The sequence below is a fragment of the Aethalodelphis obliquidens genome, unplaced genomic scaffold, assembly GCF_003676395.1.
Source record: "Aethalodelphis obliquidens isolate GAN/ISIS:26980383/991018 unplaced genomic scaffold, ASM367639v1 scaffold29, whole genome shotgun sequence".
Lineage (NCBI taxonomy): Eukaryota > Metazoa > Chordata > Mammalia > Artiodactyla > Delphinidae > Aethalodelphis > Aethalodelphis obliquidens.
This window is the reverse complement of record NW_020837973.1, coordinates 11,899,666-11,920,110: the sequence shown is the minus strand read 5'-3', so window position 1 is coordinate 11,920,110 and position 20,445 is coordinate 11,899,666. Positions and strand designations below refer to the sequence as shown.

General features: G+C 41.7%; 1 protein-coding gene across 4 annotated transcripts in view; it reads right to left on the bottom strand.

Moving 5' to 3' along the window:
• Window positions 1–20,445, bottom strand: part of TRIO (trio Rho guanine nucleotide exchange factor) — a 363,915-nt gene that overhangs the window by 228,457 nt on the left and 115,013 nt on the right. For all 4 annotated transcript variants that reach the window (XM_027125334.1, XM_027125333.1, XM_027125336.1 and 1 more), the window contains exon 2: window positions 12,537–12,611. In XM_027125334.1, coding sequence (XP_026981135.1) covers window positions 12,537–12,591 — 55 coding nt within the window. In that variant the 5' untranslated portion in view covers window positions 12,592–12,611. The remainder of the gene's footprint in view (window positions 1–12,536; window positions 12,612–20,445) is intronic.

The window sequence follows — 20,445 nt, the reverse complement described above, 5'->3', positions numbered from 1 at the left end:
GCTATGAGACTAGATATCAATTACAGGGAAAAAATCTGTAAAAAACACAAACACATGGAGGCTAAACAATACACTACTAAATAACCAAGAGATCACTGAAGAAATCAACGAGGAAATCAAAAAATACCTAGGAACAAATGACAATGAAAACACGATGACCCAAACCTATGGGATGCAGCAAAAGCAGTTCTAAGAGGAAAGTTTATAGCAATACAATCCTACCTCAAGAAACAAGGAACATCTCAAATAAACAACCTAAGCTTACACCTAAAGCAATTAGAGAAAAAAGAAAAAACAAAACCCAAAGTTACCAGAAGGGAAGAAATCATAAAGATCAGATCAGAAATAAATGAAAAAGAAATGAAGAAAACAATAGCAAAGATCAATAAATTTAAAAGCTGGTTCTTTGAGAAGATACACAAAATTGATAAACCACTAATCAGACTCATGAAGAAAAAAAGGGAGGAGACTCACATCAATAGACGTAGAAATGAAAAAGGGAAGTAACAACTGACACTGCAGAAATACAAAGGATCAGGAGAGATTACTTCAAGCAACTGTATGCCAATAAAATGAACAACCTGGAAGAAATGGACAAATTCTAAGAAAAGCACAACCTTCAGAGACTGAACCAGGAAGAAAATAGAAAATAAAAACAGACCAATCACAGGCACTGAAATTGAGACTGTGATTAAAAATCTTCCAACAAACAAAAGCCCAAGATCAGATGGATTCACAGGCAAATTCTATCAAACACTTAGAGAAGAGCTCTATCAAACATTTAGAGAAGCACTAACACCTATCCTTCTCAAACTCTTCCAAAATATAGCAGAGGAAGAAACACTCCCAAACTCATTCTATGATGCCACCATCACCCTGATACCAAAACCAGACAAAGATATCACAAAGAAAGAAAACTATAGGCCAATATCACTGATGAACACAGATGCAAAAATCCTCAACAAAATACTAGCAAACAGAATTCAACAGCACATTAAAAGGATCATACACCATGACCAAGTGGGGTTTATCCCAGGAATGCAAGGATTCTTCAATATACGCAAAACAATGTGATAAACCATATTAACAAACTGAAGGAGAAACACCATATGATCATCTCAATAGATGTAGAAAAAGCTTACGACAAAATTCAACACCCATTTATGATAAAAACCCTCCAGAAAGTAGGCATAGAGGGAACGTACCTCAACATAATAAAGGCCATATATGACAAACCCACAGCCAACACTGTTCTCAATGGTGAAAAACTGAAACCATTTCCTCTGAGATCCAGAACAAGACAAGGTTGTTCACTCTCACCACTATTATTCAACACAGTTTTGGAAGTTTTAGCCAAAGCAATCAGAGAAGGAAAAGAAATAACAGGAATCCAAATCGCCAAATAAGAAGTAAAACTGTCACTGTTTGCAGATGACATGATACTATACATAGAGAATCCTAAAGATGCTACCAGAAAACTACTAGAGCTAATCAATGAATCTGGGAAAGTAGCAGGATACAAAATTAATGCACAGCAATCTCTTGCATTCCTATACACTAATGATGAAAAATCAGAAAGAGAAATTAAGGAAATACTCCCATTTACCACTGCAACAAAAAGAAAAAAATACATAGGAATAAACCTACCTAAGGAGACTGAAGACCTGTATTCAGAAAACTATAAGACACTGATGAAAGAAATTAAAGATGATACCAACAGATGGAGAGATATACCATGTTCTTGGATTGGAAGAAACAACACTGTGAATATGACTATACTACGCAAAGCAATCTACAGATTCAGTGCAATCCCTATCAAACTACCAATGGCATTTTTCACAGAACTAGAACAAAAAATTTCACAATTTGTATGGAAACACAAAAGACCCCGAATAGCCAAAGGCATCTTGAGAAAGAAAAACAGACCTGGAGCAATCAGGCTCCCGGGCTTTAGACTATACTATAAAGCTACAGTAATCAAGACAGTATGGTACTGGCACAAAAACAGAAATATCAATCAATGGAACAGGATAGAAAGCCCAGAGATAAACCCATGCACATATGGCCAGCTTATCTTTGATAAAGGAGGCAAGAATATACAATGGAGAAAAGACAGCCTCTTCAATAAGTGGTGCTGGGAAAACTGGACAGCTACATGTAAAAAAATGAAATTAGAACACTCCCTAACACTATACACAAAGTAAACTCAAACTGGATTAAAGACCTAAATGTAAGGCCAGACACTATCAAACTCTTAGAGGAAAACATAGGCAAAACACTCTATGACATAAATCACAGCAAGATCCTTTTTGAACCGCCTCCTAGAGAAATGGAAATAAAAACAAAAGTAAACAAATGGGACCTAATGAAACTTCAAAGCTTTTGCACAGCAAAGGAAACCATAAACAAGACGAAAAGACAACCCTCAGAATGGGAGAAAATATTTGCAAATGAAGCAACTGACAAAGGATTAATCTCCAAAATTTACAAGCAGCTCATGTAGCTCAATATCAAAAAAACAAACAACTCAATCCAAAAATGGGCAGAAAACCTAAATAGACAATTCTCCAAAGAAGATATACAGATTGCCATGAAAGGATGCTCAACATCACTAATCATTAGAGAAATGCAAATCAAAACTACAATGAGGTATCACCTCACACCAGTCAGAATGGCCATCATCAAAAATCTACAAACAATAAATGATGGAGGGCTTCCCTGGTGGCGCAGTGGTTGAGGGTCCACCTGCCGATGCAGGGGACGCAGGTTCGTGCCCCAGTCCAGGAGGATCCCACATGCCGCGGAGCGGCTGGGCCCGTGAGCCATGGCCGCTGAGCCTGCGCGTCCGGAGCCTGTGCTCCGCAACGGGAGAGGCCACAACAGTGAGAGGCCCACGTACCGCAAAAATAAATAAATAAATAAATAAAATAAATGATGGAGAGGGTGTGAACAAAAGGGAACCCTCCTGCACCATTGGTGGGAATGTAAATTGATACAGCCACTATGGAGAACAGTATGGAGATTCCTTAAAAAACTAAAACTAGAACTACCATATGGCCCAGCAATCCCACTACTGGGCATATACCCTGAGAAAACCATAACTCAAAAAGAGTCATGTACCACAATGTTCAATGCAGCTCTATTTACAATAGCCAGGACATGGAAGCAACCTAAGTGTCCATCGATAGATGATGGATAAAGAAGATGTGGCACATATATACAATGGAACATTACTCAGCCATAAAAAGAAACGAAATTGAGTTATGGACCTAGAGTCTGTCATACAGAGTGAAGTAAGTCAGAAAGAGAAAGACAAATACAGTGTGCTAACACATATATATGAAATCTAAAAAAAAAAAAATATGGTTCTGAGGAACCCAGGGGCAGGACAGGAATAAAGACGCAGATGTAGAGAATGGACTTGAGGACACGGGGAGGGGGAAGGGTAATCTGGGACGAAGTGAGAGAGTGGCATGGACATATATACACTACCGAATGTAAAACAGATAGCTAGTGGGAAGCAGCCGCATAGCACAGGTAGATCAACTCAGTACTTTGTGACCACCTAGAGGGGTGGGATAGGGAGGGTGGGAGGGAGATGCAAGAAGGAGGAGATATGGGGATATATGTATATGTATAGCTGATTCACTCTGTTATAAAGCAGAAAGTAACACACCACTGTAAAGCAAGTATACTCAAAGATTAAAAAAATATACAGCGACATATTACAGAAATGTGAGTTTTAAAACATATAGTATGATATTTGTATTAAAACATTCACCTCACTTTTGGTAAAAAGAACAGCATCTCACATTTTTCTGGACCACCATTCTTAATATTTTAAATGCAACATAATGTGTGGCTCATTAGGGAGACTAAATGCCCATGACCCCTGCTCGACTGTCCTCCTTCTGGGGTCATCGTATCTCACAATGCGAGCAAGGTGGGCTCCAGCATGGCTGTGAAAAGTAGAATCCAAAATCCTCCCACCTAAGACAGTCATGGGGGAGTCAACAGGTGTGCACGCGTCATTCTGTTCACTCCATGAGTGACGACAAGCTGCAGGTGTGTGCCGAAGTGCTGGCTGCCTCTCTGACTGCTCCACTATCAATGAGAGATGCCCTCGAGCTGGTGGTGCTGGTGAGGAGCCCCCAGGGAACTACCGGCAAGCTCGTCCACCAAACAGGCTCTCATTCGTGTCCTAAAAAAAGCTTACCTAAACCTGAACTTGAATTTTAAGACAGAGGAGCAAAAAATCATTTTGTCTTTTGCCCGTTCCCAGAAGAGTTTCAGAAAACTCACCACAATAATTTTAGAACTTCATCAAAAATCACTTATGAGGGACTTCCCTGGTGGCACAGTGGTTAAGAATCGCCTGCCAATGCAGGGGACACGGGTTCAACCCCTGGTCCGGGAAGATCCCACATGCCGTGGAGCAACTAAGCCTGTGCGCCACAACTACTGAGCCTGCGCTCTAGAGCCCACGAGGCACAACTACTGAAGCCTACGAGCCACAACTACTGAGCCTGCGTTCTAGAGCCTGCGAGCCACAACTACTGAAGCTCGCGTGCCTAGAGCCCACGTTCCGCAACAAGAGAAGTCACCGCAATGAGGAGCCTGCGCACCACAACGAAGAGTAGCCCCCGCTCGCCACAACTAGAGAAAGCCCGTGAGCAGCAACGAAGACCCAAAGCAACCAAATAAATAAATAAATAAAATCATTTTAAGGAAAAATCACTTGTGAAGTAAAGATGGACTATTCCCCATTAAATAATTTAATAATTTCTTTTCACTTGCAAACCTCCCTGCATGGGGGTGCATCTTCCAATCTGTGGTGTGTCACAGTCAGTGACAGGCACGTGCCAGTCACCCATATGAGGACCCCTCCCAGTGAGGTTTAAAAAATAAATCTTAGAACCATGAGTATTAGTTCAGAAGAATACAGTCTCTGACCCTTAAGGAGCTTAAACATCAACTCCACAGATGTTTGTTTATATTATATTCCCCAAGATTTAACTTGGTTGCCAATGTCACAGAAGGTACACAAAGGAAAACACTGAGCCAGTTATGAAGCAGAAAAGCCACAAATTCACCGTTTCGGTTCCTGAAGTAATAAAAACAATGATGCTGCAGTTCATAAAAGCTTCATCTCCTAGACACTCCTATGTGGCTGATGTCAACCCCCAGCCTCACAGTGAGGCGGGACGGACAGATGTCAGTCCCACTTTATAGACGGGAAACTCAGCGCCTCAGTTCCTATGATGAAAAGAAAAGGGCAGGAAGTCCATTTCCTGCACCTACCAACGTCACAGGATATCTGCATATGAGAGCTTCACAGCTTCTGGACCTCTACGTGTCTGGAACCAAAAACCAACAGCCCATTCAGGATTATCTGCCTATCCAAACGCTGGGTTAGCCGAAAAACAAGGCAAAAAACGTGAAGTTTCTGTTCATGATGACACTATTCTCAATTCTTATAAAAACGGCATCCTCTCTGCCATTCCTCCCCACCCCACTACATTTTACTTCTGTGAGGCACCTACCACCTTCTAGCAAACGATACATGTCACACATTCTTTCTGTTTGTCTGTCTCCCCACTAGAACGGAAGCCCCCAGAGGCAGGCATCTCTGTTCACTCACTGACATCTTACACCCTCTCAGGCTGGTACACAGGAGGTATTCAGTAAATCGTCACTGAATGAACGGATACCTCTTTTATACTCCAAACAAAGTTAATTCAAAATACCTACTATCAGGTATCAGGAAGTTAAAAGTGGAAATGCCTGATGAACACTCCTATAGAAACGCAGATGCTAAACGAACTGAGGTTTATTTTAATATCAGAAGAAGGCTGGAAAAGGTCTACGTAATAGCTACATATATCTGTGTGACGCTTCTTTTCCTAATAAACCCAGCGATACTCATTTCCCTCTTATGCGAGGTAACTTCAGGGGACTCGGTCTCTTGAGCAGTGTGGCCCAGAATGACCACAGAAGCAGCCAGTTTCAGAGTCACCCCTTTTTCTTTAAATGAATTGATAAAAACTCACCTCTTACCCAAGTAGAAGAAACTTTTTTCTTTCTTTTTTTTAATTGAAGTATAGTGACTTACAATATTGAGAATAAACTTCTTTTGTAAGAAAGGCATTCTTACTTTGCGAAGTATAATGTAAATTTCAATGGACCAACAGTACTGTTCTCTGCATGGTCCCCATCTGAATTTCCGGCTTCGAATACCATTGAAAATGGTTCTTCACTCCCCCTGAGGAACAGCAACTCACTAACCATGAGAAGCAAACTTTTCCAAAGCAAAGCTCTGAGAAAGTGCAGTCTGTGAAAGAGAAATTATGGCTACTATCTATTAAGTCTGCTACGGACTAACAAAACTCTGGTAAGAGGGTGCCCACTGGGTCCTTGCTCGAGGCCAACAGAAGGCCAGCCCTGACCGTCACACGCTCACCGCCCGTACCTTGTCGCTGCCTAATCCTGGGAATCAGAAACTCGCTTACACACCGTCTCGAATGAAGACTCTAAGGGGACTCTGTACTCTGTGTGGAAGGAAGGTCTCTAGAGGCACCCGGCCCTCCAGTCAGTCACTACAGCCTCGGACAGGGCTAGATGCTAACTAGAATACACAAAATGAGTGGGAGGTCCCCCTTCCCTTCTCAAGAAACGTGGAATTTTCTGCAAAACTGAAACAAGAACTAGAGTCAGTGGTCTCAACACTAACAGCAAACCTCTGGGCAATAAGATCCTATATTCCTGTCAATTCCCCCATTTACAAAGGTCAGTGTTCACCTTGCCCAAAAAAAGCTACTCTCAAAGAGTTACCCAAATGCTCGTCAACAGACAGCTGACTGAATAAGCTATGGTGCGTACGCAGCACAGTTATATACAACTGTAAAAGGGATGGCGAATCTCCGTTTGTCCTGCTATACACTGCTCTCTCTAGAATACTGTTTAAGGGGAAAGCAGAAAGGCAGAGAAAATGGTGCAAAGTACATCACTGTCTGGTCTGGGGGCGGCGGCGGGGAGGTGAGAATAGGTGGACGGACAGAGACGGAGACTGCTTGTGTTTTAAAGGTATAAGAAATAAACCAACACTGAAGAAAACGAAAGCAAAAAAGTTTACCTACTGGGGAGGGAAGGTACAGGGTGGATGAGGCAAGGAGAGAAACTAGATTTCTTTGAGTACACCTTATCTTTTAACTTTTTTTTCGTTTTTAAACCTCAAATGATGTACACATTTTACTTAATATTGAAGCAAGATTAAGTGGTTGTTTTTTTAAGCCTTAAAAATGTAAAGTTAAATAAGACAAATGATCCTGAGTTTCAGGTTGGGAAGAACTTGATCTACGCGGAGAGGAACTATTTTTTGTGACTTTAAAACACAGTAATAGGGTTGTACATTCTTAGTGGTATGTACCCTTAGGACAACAGAACAACAGAAGTGTTAAGTTACATTTGGTAGTCATACTGTGGTGATAACATCAGTAAATAAGTAATTAGGTTGATGAGGGTAGGCACAAAGATTTTCAGCAAAAGGAAAAGAAAAGGAGATGCAGATATAAAATCAAAGAAAAATAAAATATCTGTAATTCTATATTTGAATTGGAAACCTTAGTATGAAGCCATGATATCTTTTCTCACTTAGAAAACGTATATATACAGATTTCCTAAATGTGTCCACTGAAGAGGCTCAGAAACAGTGACCCACCCAGCACAGCAAGCTTCCCCAGTACCCTGAACCATTCCCCATGCAAAAGAACCAGGGCGCTTTAGAGAAATGGCTGATTGCAGACATGGAGCAGGAAACAGACAAGATGGGCCTGAAATATCTTGTAACATCAGCAGAGAGAGAAGCTGTAATATTGTGGTACTTGGATTCAGGAGCCCATCTGAAGAGGCTCCCACTGGCCAAAGGATGGGAACATTTTAACTTCGCAAGAGAAAAAGAAATGTACAGTGGGGGAATTCCCTGGCGGTCCAGTGGTCAGGACTCAGCACTTTCACTGCCTGGGTTCAATCCCTGGTCGGGGAACTAAGAACCCACAAGCCGAGCCATGTGGCCGAAAAAAAAAAAAAGAAATGTACAATTGAAACACATCAAATATATTTAAAATCATGAACTCAAAATGACACTTAAAAAAAAACTCAATGGTCTTTTTATTAGTCTGAAATGACTAATGATGTGTCTGAAAACTAATAAGGGACAAGCATCAGTCGTTTTTCCTCCTTTCCTGTATGAACTGTGTTCTCAGGGAAACCAAGAAGCTGATTGGGACGTTTCTCTTTATGGAATACCCAAGTTGACAAATGAAGAAAAAAGGATATAATTAGATTATCACTATTTTGTAACCCTAAAAAAATATTACATCGAAGCAATAACTATCATAACGTCATAAAAGAGAGACAACCAGACTCTCCCAATAAAACTCCCAGTAGAACCACCCAACACTACCCATTAAAATTTTCTGCCTATTTCCCTGCAAAACCAAGCGTCAAGATCCAGCTCCTAGCTCACAGGAAACACGGGGCAAGGGGAACACGTGACATGACCCCCCGGGGACGCAACCAGCAAAATGTAGGGAAATCTACAGGAAAACACCGTTTCCTCATTTAATAAACATACAGGAGTGACACAAAAAGGATGAGGAGGAGGAAGCTGAAGATTAAAAGATACATCAGACACATCAACCAACTGCAGTATACATCCTGTAAAAACAAATTACGAGACAAACGGAAATATGAATACTGCTTAGCGTTTTATAGATCAAAGTTATTATTCATTTTTATGTCTCTGTGGTATATTGAGGTTTTTTTAAAGCCTTTCAAGGAATATAGATGAAACAGGATGACTGAGGTGACCCATGGATTCACGGCAGTTTTCTATACCATTCTCTCTCCTTTTGGACGTTGAAATGTTCCATGATAAAAAGTTAAGGGAAAAAAGGTGTTCTTAATTCTGGTGGCTGCCTGTGAGTTCTTTCATGGCCCAGACCAAACCCTAGTGGCACAGGAGCCACATGAAGTGGTTGACATTATATACACACACGTACATATATATATATAAAACGTACACACACGCACAACATTAAATATGTAATACACTGAATATGTATACCATAAATATACCTACTTTTATAGATATAACATTAAACATAAACTACAGGACACTTCTTTTACTGCCCCTCCTCTGACGTCATGCATGAAGTTAGACACGTCACTCACCTCATTCAAAAGGACTACTTTTTAGGGGATCCGGAGATGAGACAGGATCAGAAATACTGAAGCTTAAGGAGTCCACACTGGTTTCTTAGAGATCTTGAGCTAACGGGCATCTCACAGAATCGCCGATCCTCTGGCCTGCTTTTTCAAAGCCCTGGCTATTCCACTTAGACTTAATTTACTAAAAGCCACTCACATGGAGAGCTTTTACAAAGTTACCATAATAAATAGCCCTGATATGTATTAAAATGGGGTCAGGGCAAAAAAGTAGATTGGCAATTGCCAGAGTTGAGGGGTGGAGGAATCAGGGGCTGGGAATGGTGATGCTTCCACAACCTTGCGAATACACTAAAATCTACTAGGCTGTACGCTTTTAAAAGGGGGATTTAAAAAATAAATCTAAAAAATAAATAAAAAATAAAAGGTGGATTTATGGTATGTGAATTTTATCTCAAGAAAAAAGAAAAAACAGGATCAGAGGTAAAAATGTTTCAGAAGTTTACTCCTTCACTGAAATTTAAAAAAACATTTACCACATAAGTAATCAATTTGTTTTTAATTTAATGATTTTTTTTTCCTTTTCCCTTCCTAAACAAGATAACAGCAAGCCTAAGGGAATCAGCAAGGACCCCATGCTGCTTTAACTGGCCAATTCTGGCCACAGATTAGGAAATACTATGAAACTGTGGTGTCCCCTACTAACTGCATTTTGCTAACCCAGCTGGTAGAAGTCCTACCATCTCTAAAAATGGTTCTGGACTGATTTGTTGCAATGCAAAACTTCCCTCCCCACTAAAGACATCCAACTTTAATTAACCCTGCAGAATTTAAGGTTTTAGCAAAGATTCACATTCATAAACTCTGAAAGATTGATTTTACTGGATTAGTTGAAAGAGAAATAGTTTAGTTTTGACAGTAACTTAAATAGAAACACCATCTATTAATATATTCTGTATTAAATGCTTAAGAACAGAGTGAATATGTACACATACACACTGCTATATTTAAAATAAATAACCAACAGGGACCTACTGTATAGCACAGGGAATGCTGCTCAATATTCTGTAATAACCTAAATGGGAAAAGAATTTGAAAAAGAAGAGATACATGTCTATGTATAACTGAATGACTCTGCTGTACGCCTGAAACCAATTCACCATTGTTAATCAACTATGCTCCACTATTTTTTTTTTAAAAAAGAGTGAGTACATATAACAATTATCACTCAATCTTCTACTGTTCTTCACCTACCCATCACAAGCATAATAAGAGAAGAAAGCGCAGTGACGAGGTTTAGGAACAAAAGAAGGGACCGAAGGAGCACGTGCCCTCATCACAGAGCCAAACTTTAAAACAAAACCTGATGAACGTGCGAGATCAGCTTCCTTTCAGCCTTTCTTACAAAAGAAAGCCTGTAATATTTTAGAGTCTTTCACTTTAAAATCCACCTGTGAACTAGTCAGGAGGTTCATGAAATTGGCATGAGTCCATATTTTGCAGTTTGTCAGTAAATGATTAGAAAGGAGCAAATGCTAATTTGAAAACAGTGTATTAGAAGCCAGGAGGGCCTTTTTTCCCCTTTCATTTCTTTACCCTGTTTTTGCAACAATCTAAAGCACCTTCTCCTTTTCATGAACTTAGTCTTCTATTAACCTCTCAAAGTCACCTTGAATTAGATTTACTTCAGCAAAGTCATCAAACAGTGGTCAACAGGAGGCAAGAAACACCACTGGACACAAAGCGAGATGAGACTAGCGAAAAAGCCACAGGAAGCTGCATCCTAAATATATAGCCATCCCACATGCTTAAAGGACACACAGAACACGTAAAAGGAGCTAGCAGTGCCACAAATTTAAAATAAAACGTGTTCAAGAGGAGACATGAGATCAGCATAGCATGCCTGTTTGTGAAAGATAAAAATTTATCAAGGGAAACACATCCAGGAAGACTGTCTAAAAGCACGTGACAGTCTACAGATTTACTTCCTGCTATAACACAGCAGAAAACTCCTGCAAACCTTTGTTCTGTAACAAGTGAACTGGTGCTAAAAAGGTATGATACCCAATGGCTGTTCTGTTCATGGAGGAAGGAACCCCCGAGGAGACAGCCAGAAAAGCCCCCAAGCTGACCCTCTGTGTGCAGAGGAGAGGGCAGGTGAGTGCCCCAGAGCCTGGGAGACCGGTCCAGTCTGTCCCCACGCTGCAGAAGGGCCAGGAGTTAAGTGGAAGACCGGCTGGCAGAGACGACCAGGGCTTTCCAGGTCCATGACATGGGTTCTAGGAATTCCAGGACCAGAGCGCCAGAAAGAGAGGCAAGGAATTCAGGACACATCTACATATGGTCTCATTCCCACCACTTCTGCTGAGATGGTGGGCATATACCCTGAGAAAACCGTAATTCAAACTGCACATGTACCCCAGTGTTCACTGCAGCACTATTGACAACAGCCAGGACAGGGAAGCAACCTAAATGTCCCTCGACAGAGGAATGGATAAAATGTCCCTAGACAGAGAAATGGATAAAGAAGATGTGGTACATACATATAATGGAATATTACTCAGCCATAAAAAGAAACGAAATGGGGTCATTTGTAGAGACGTGGATGGACCCAGAGTCTGTCATACAGAGTGAAGTAAGTCAGAAAGAGAAAAACAAATATTGTGTATTAACGCATATATGTGGAATCTAGAAAAGTTGAACCCATTTCCAGGGCAGGAACAGAAATGCAGACGTAGAGAACGGACGTGTGGACATGGGAGAAAGAGGAGGGTGGGATGAACTGGGAGGTTAGGTTTGACATATATACACTACCGTGTGTAAAACAGATAGCTAGTGGGAACCTGCGGCACAGCACAGGGAGCTCAGCTCGGTGCTCTGTGATGACCCAGGCGGGTGGGATGTGGCGGGGGAGGGGATATATGTATACGTATAGCTGATTCACTTCACTGTACAGCAGAAACTAACACAACATTGTAAAGCAATTATACTCTAATTTTAAAAAAATCAGTTTTTTTACTTAACTGTTAAATGTTTGTTGAATGACAGACACGAACATATTTTAATCACGAACATATTTTAATCACCGATGCTATCTGACCTATGATGTGCCTGCCAGCTAGAAGAAAACCCTTTGGGCACTCATTTCTCAGGACCACACTACAAGAATAAAGCAGTTAAAAATCCATCGAAATGCCAATGCTTTTACGTTGTGACAGGTGAGCTAGTGTATAGTTTAGTATTTCAGACTCTGACATTGTATAGAAGCACTCAGAAGGAACAATAGAGCAGATTAGAAAGTTAAACTTTACCTGAAAGGTATGCAACTTTTTCCTTTAAAATTGGCAAAACATCCATAGCTTTCATTTCATCGTTTTTTCGAAACCCTGAAATACATAAGGAGAAAATAAAATTAGCGGGTTGCTTGAGTGTCATTTAATTTCCTAACCACCCAATCTCAATGCCAACGCAGCTGCTTTCTTCACACCCATTAAATCAACTTGAGAAATATCATCATTTGAAAACATCTGAATTATATGAAGGAAAGTCTCTGATCACAGGAATACCTTCTATTTCAATGTGGAAGAATGATTTGCAGACCCAGACCCAGAGGCTCCCATACCAAGCAAGCTCTCGATCATTTCTGGTTTTAAAGAAAGGTTTGGTCCCAAAAAGACGGGATTTGAAATCAGTCCAGATTGTTTCAAAAATCTTCATTTTAATTCCACAGATTTAACATAAACACTGGCAAATAAAGCAGCAACATGGTTGTTTTAAAACTGCGATTCATGGCACACTAAAACCTCTAGGGGGAGCTCAGAGCCTCATCCTATCTCCGAATCCAGTTAAACATAAACAGCGTCAGGGAGGAGAGCAGGATTATAAATAGCTGGGGACTGGCCACAGCTCCCACTTGGCGCTGTCCTTCCAGGCTTTCTGGGGCAGGCGCCCCTGGAGGAATGTCACTGGCGAACGTGTAAGATAGCCTGGTGTCACCCACTTCACTGAGTGGCCCAGATCCCTCTCCTCACATCAAACCAACTCTCCCCACGCCCCGAACATCGTAGAAGGCCCAGTGGAAACAGTGTGGCAAGGAAGCACGCGGCGGGCACTTCAGGCCAGGCCAGGACCCATCTCCGCAAAGGGAACTCTGGCAGCCCAAACACGACCGGCCCAGCTCTCCAGGGCGAATGCCCACATGGGACTCTGGGGTCAGAAATGTTCATACTGGTAATAACGCCTCGGCATTTTTCTCTTGGAGGTCTCTACCAGGGGAAGTCCAGGTTCAGGATGCTGGCCATACTCATCAAAACAAGTAACTATCGTTCACGGCAGAGCAATCTCTAGAAAGAATTAAAGAGAGCTGCCCCATCCCTATTTTCCTGTTTGTTTTTGCCAAAATAGTACAAGGAAAGGATCCAAAAATGTGAGTTTGGTAACAAATAACCAATGCAAGGCATAGACCTGGAATTAGCAGCAAAAAAAGTGCTCTAGGTACGTGACTGGAGCTTCCGCTTCTGAGCCTGAGCAGTTCCTGCAGACCAGCCCTGGCACAGATTAAACCTACAAAAACCGACTGTCTCAAGGCACAGGAGAGTGACCAAAAGCAGGGAGAGCCACCAGGAAAAAGGAAGTGACTTTATAACGGCTTTCAGCCTGAGGGCAGGGCCCAGCCTAAGCCACCTGGAGCTGCTAAAACAAGTCGGGACACAGCTCAGGGCAACCTCAGCAGCTGTAATCAAGACAAGAAATCGTGCAAAAGAGAAGGGGAGACCCAAATTCTGTACATAAACTTGGCCCAAACCTCTGGCTGTCCCCCGCGCTTGCATGTTCAGGGCAAGCTCCAAGCAGCCCCAGCTCCAGGCTAAGGCTAAGGACCTGACCCGAGGCTGGAGTGGCTGCCCGCTGCAGGGTCCAGCCTGCTGAAACAAGCACCCGAACAGCAACAAAACCAGCACATTCTGGAGGAATCCAACAGAATCTAGTCTCCACAATGTATCATTCACAGAAACAAGGAATGAGTAGATTAATAACAATCCTGTCCACAGAATACCTACACGTGCACAAAGAACCCAGTTTAACAGGATCTAACCACAACACTGACGATCACCAGAGACTTCTGTGCAAAGACCACAGCAAACACATCCTGACGAGGACCCTGAGGTCCAAGGGCTTAACGGCACTACCCAGCTGGTTGTGAAATGGCTCAACACAGAACACAGGCCTCCAGATCACCAGGCCATTTTGCTTTCCAATACACCATGCCTTGTGGACCAACCCACCAGGCTTTTAGAACACTGGCTATTTATAAAAGGCAAAACAAGAGCCAAGGGCTCTGCAATTTCATCCTTAAGGTTCCTTCAAAACTCTTGAATGGATGCAATGTCATCTCAGCAGTTCATTGCCTGTCATTGGGTAATTATTCACCGCATGCGTCTACAAAGATTGATGACATCCCACTTCCAACTGAGGCGGACATGGATGGCAGCGGGGCAAATGCAAAGAGGAATCAGGCACCACAGCGGCCTTTGCAGAGACAAGCTCATGAACACCTAGAGAGCAAAGGCACAGGATGGAAAGTTCTGTAAGCAGCACGAACGGACCCAGGCAATGAGGAGGCAGATCAAATACCAGAATACTAGGAAGAAGGAAGCCATAGCTGTGGACCCCCATCTACCGGGATTTGAAAAGAGGATCCCCTTCCACTGCCACCACACAAGAAAACGCACACTTCCCACCGTCCCCCCATAGCCGTGCGCACACGTGCCCCGGCCGGGACACAGCAGAGCCCTCAGAGAGCTGCCACTACCACTGCAGTCCTGGATTCCCACACTGCAGAAGCAGAAGCTGCCTCTCACACAGCCCTCGACAAAGAGAATGTCCCCATTCCAGTTCGGGGACCTCAAGAGAAGCCTGTGTGACTTACGGAATTCCAAAGCATTCTTGACAAGTCCCACCGACTCTGAACTACATCTGTTTATTAATAACCTTGATGGAGTGAATGATGCCATTTAGAGCTGCCATGTTCCAGGTCACCCCACCGGAAGAATATCATACTGATATGAAAACAAAGTGAAGGAAACAAAACAATGACAATCTCCCCTAAATTGAGACTCAACAGTTTTTCCAGAAGAAGAAAGGCACATGAATCAATGGCTAAACTGGTGTGAAAATGTGTTTAACTTCTATTATGATATATGTACATGTCTGAACATAGACTAGAATATAAATTCTAAATAGTTTTACCGTAATATTTTTGTTGAATATGGCACAGAAAAAAAGACATGCTGATTTTATTAAAATTGACAATGAAAACGTCTAAAACATAAAAGAAAATAGAGACACAAACAATGAAAGAAAGAAACATAAAACTAACCACACAAAGAAACTGAGTTTGTGGCTATTATTAGGCGCTCACCTAAGTACTGTTTAACCTCGTTTCCATTTTTAAAAGACACACCCAACAGGCAAAGGACTGCGGAAGCCTGTACACATACTAAAGCTAGATTAAATATATCACGTAACTTTCAATAAAAAGCAAGAACTCAGCCATGAAATGTCCTCAGATCTAATGGCAGATTCTGTTCCATGCCCTGAAGAGCTATTTATGAAAACAGAGTGCATGACTACAAAAAAATTACAAATAAATGGCTTCTGTGCTATTCCAGTGATTCTAGATTACATGACAGGTAGGACAACAACTACTGTGCTGCTTCCTCATACATTAAAGGATCTAGCTGTGGGACCTACACTTTGGAACAAAAGGATACACTCAGCAACTACCCTCGAAACATACACCTGTCCTCCCACCCTCATGGAGAGGGGAAGGACTGGCAGATGCCATCTCGGAGTGACACTTGAGAGACCACAGACCTCATCAGTGCCACAGCTAGGAAGTCATCAGCACTTTACTGCTAAGTGCCACCAAACTTAATAGGTGGCACAGAGAGAATTTCAGTAAAACTAGGAGAGAAGGGGCAAAAAAAGAAGAGCAATGTGAAAGGCAATAACTATATAACAGAGGTAAATGGCCAAAGTCAGAGGACATGTATTTGTACCCATTTTGTCAATTATATACTTTTTTTTTTTTTTTTTTGCGGTACGCAGGCCTCTCACTGCCATGGCCTCTCCCGTTGCGGAGCACAGGCTCCGGATGCACAGGCTCAGCGGCCATGGCTCACGGGCCCAGCCGCTCCGCGGCATGTGGGATCTTCCCGGACCGGGGCACGAACCTGTGTCCCCTGCTCCGGCAGGCGGACTCTCAACCACTGCGCCACCAGGGAAGCCCCAATTATATACTTTTTAAAATACACAGGCCTATATTGAAGTGTGCAGAAGGACTGGATACTTGTTACGATTTAAAGTACGTTTTGCTGAGACAAAGAAGCCACTGTGAATTTTAATGAAAGGCTAGCTTCAAGGGACAGTGAACAGCGCATGGGATGCAGTCAGCCGAGGCTCATCCAGCTCCTTCGTAGGTGCAAAGGGTGTGTTCCAGGGGAGTCCAAAAAGGAAGTCAACAACTGCTCTTTTAAACCAAATCTGAAAAAAATGTTCACAGAACATTTGCCATTACTCTAGATCTTGATGTTAATATTTGTTGAACGCTACTGAGGGAAGTGCGTTTGGGTTAACAATCTGATTTTATCATTGTTAACATAAACATGCAGTTAGTGGCTGATTTTCTTTCCTCCTTCCTGGTTTCAGTCAACACAAATAACCCCTTTTCCTAAAGCAATCACATTTGAATATTTAGAGGTTTTAACATATTCATTAAAAAATATCTCAAACCCCAGGTTCAGCATGATATGACTTGCCAAAATTGATTCTGTTACCACTTTTCAAATTGCTATTTGGTTCAGTAACCTGTCAGCCTGAGGTACATTTCAACCCCCCGCTCCCAAATCATTCACATTTCCTAAAGTGACTAACATTATGTTGCCCATCAAGAGAACAGTTTTTCTCTCTCTTCCTCTAAATCCGCCTGCCAGCCAGAGGACGGGTCTGTTTTTGTTCCCTGCTGTGTCCCAGCTGCCTAGGACAGGGCAGGTACAGGGTGGTCAATGAACATGGGTTGGCTGAATGAATGAATGAATGAACGAACTAAGACATGCACATACTTCTCCAGCTTCTTGCCCAAAACCCCCATGCAAGCACCTCAATGTTCCTGAGCACTTCCTGTTTCCCGTTTAACCTATAAGCTCAGTATTGCTCAGATGGCCTACGATATGACTTATATTTACAACGAGGAAAATTAACCTCTCTGCCCTAAGAGAAAACATTCCACAAGTTATTCAACAATGTAAAATCTTTTAGTTGAATCAATGGTCTGAAACTTCAACTATCTAATACCCCACTGGTCAGATCAATCTCGTTTGTCACCCCTCGACCCTACAAGGAGGTGCTGTATTGTTACTGCTGACAAATGCCTTTTGAAGCGAGTCACTGCTGACCAGAATGCTCCCACACTTGGTCATTTCCTTGGTATCAGAATTTTTAAAATCAACAAACAGATAAGGAACAACCACCCCCAGGTTTTTATTTAAGAAGTACAAAAGCACCACAGAAATATTTTTACAATGAGCAAACATTATCCCAGCAGTCATTTTTCCATAGCTGGTTTCAAAAGAAATTAAGATGAAACAAATCAAATGAGTTTTTAAATGAACCAAATTTTTAAAATTCTAAACCAAAACACAGGTTAATTTTTTCTCCCATATTTCTCTCAGGACTACCAGCAGATACTAGCCATTTGAAATGTTACCTAATCCTCAAATTAAACAAGTCATTTTTTTTTTTTAAGTATTGAATAAAAACAGTGCTTGTTAGAAGAAAAAAAAGTCATTTCTTCACCATTTGAGCTGAACCAGATGAACTGGCACCTTGCTCTCAACAGTCCGCCTCACCTCCTGCACTGGGATTTGTCCTTAAAGGACAATCCACAAGGCAAACTGTGCAGCTCATCCGTTTTCAGAGGTCTCATTTGCCGGTCAGCTATCTTACGTTAGTATTTACTAAATGGGAAGACAAAGTGAGAGAGACTGAACAAATTCCCATCCTTCTAAAGACACAGGTGGTAGCAGTAATAAACAATGTGGTAATAAAGAAAGCAGCGTTCTGAAAGAACAAAGGAAAGCAACATTAAGTAGTAAGCTGGAGGGTCACTATTAGTACGGAGTCTTGGTGGTAATTACCGAATTCTGCTCATTAGTTTATTTAGGGGAAACGCGCGCGCATGCACCCCACAGCACAAAGAGCAGGGGGCTAAGCCTCTCCATCAGCGGCAGCGCGCACGCGCAGATGGAGGTGACGTCACCCTTTCCAGGCAGGCCGTCCGCAGTTCCAACTCCCGGACCTTTCTCTGCAGTGCCTGCGGGATTAGTCACGGATCGCTGGGAGCGGCAGCGCGCGCACGCGGCACAATGTCTGCGCTATCAAGGCTTTTAGTTGGGCAAGCATTGAGACCAGTGTTGCGTAGGGAGGAAGCATTTTCTCTAGCCTGGATCCTCCCTGAAAATGTTTGGGGCGGGGGGCGGGGATATAAGGTTATAAATCAAGTGGTGTACTGTGTCTTCTTTACTAATACAGGAAAAAATCAAAACATAATGCAATGCTTATATTATTTTTACATAAATATGTAACTACAGTCCATACTTATAAAATGATTATAAAATGCATATAAAGTGAATTAAGTATTTATATCAAGAATATAAACATGTTCACAGGCCACCACACAGGAATATGGATGGGGTTTCATAGTACAGCATTATAATTTCTACTTATTTCCTTTATGGTTATAATAACTGTCAGACTGGTTGATTTATTCCTTCACATAATTTTAGAAGCAATAGCCTGTAATATCATACCTTGCAGAAAGAAAAAGCAACATAAGCTGTCTGATTCAAGGCAGTTTAAGGGCATTTCAACTTGAAATAGCTCTGGCTTTTAATGTCTTGAGGACAAAACATAGAAGACAAACCAAAATAACCAAAAAAAACACAAAAGCAAAACCATAGCAAGAATATTTTTAACTATTGCATATATTTTACTGTAATGAAACAATCTGCAGAATTTTTAACATTTGATGATTTAATTACACAGTAACTGTGTTAGAGGTTAATTAAAAAGCATAAGGAATAGACCAATGAAAGGAAATATTCCAATAGTCAAAAAAAGGAGGAATATTATAAAAGGGAACTCTATAATCTCATAAATCTAAAAAGAACCATGTGCCCAGATGTGCCGTTCATCTTTGCATCCTCAGGGACCAGCACAGGGCCAAGCGTAGAGAAACCTTATCCTCGTGTTTGTCTAATGCCAAGAGAAAGAAGACATCTGTCTGTGCTTGTGCCTGTACTGCCTGTCAGGAGATGCCTCTGGGGAAAGCTCACCCAGGCTGTACCCTGAGACCTATCACTCACCCTAAACTACACACACACACACACACACACTTTGATTCATATGGTTCTGTGTGCTGACAGACTCCAAATAAGGTTTGCTTTACATAAGAAGTAGCCTCTCAGGAAAGCTGTTTAAAAACTTACTTTGCGGGACTTCCCTGGTGGCACAGTGGTTAAGAATCTGTCTGCCAATGCAGGGGACACGGGTTCGATCCCTGGTCTGGGAAGATCCCACATGCCGCGGAGCAACTAAGCCTGTGAACCACAACTACTGAGCCCACGTGCCCCAACTACTGAAGCCCACGCACCTATAGCCCATGCTCCGCAACAAGAGAAGCCACCGTGATGAGTAGAAAGAGTGATGAAAGAGTAGCCCCTGCTCACCGCAACTAGAGAAAACCCACGCACAGCAACGAAGACCCAATACAGCCAAAAAAAAAACACACACACAAAAAAACTTAGTTTGTAGCAAATGAATAACAGTGATACAACTGTACAGCAATCAACCAAAATTGACTGCTAAAAGAAAACCTGTTTAATCATTACATCAAACAGTCTGTAAATGGTAGTACCCTTACCCTCTACCAAATAAGAAAAGAAAAAATTCTAATACCCAAGTATATTTTTTTAAATGCACATCACAATCAAACTCTATAAAAGGCTTTGGATAATAAAGCTATAATTATAACTCTACTCTTTCCCTTTATATAAATATCTTTTTGATTATTACATACAGAAAGGCTTTCAATTACAGAGAAGTGGTATAAATTGACGGTATTAAAACTTCTCTCAGTGTACACTGATTTACTCTGATTTGGGG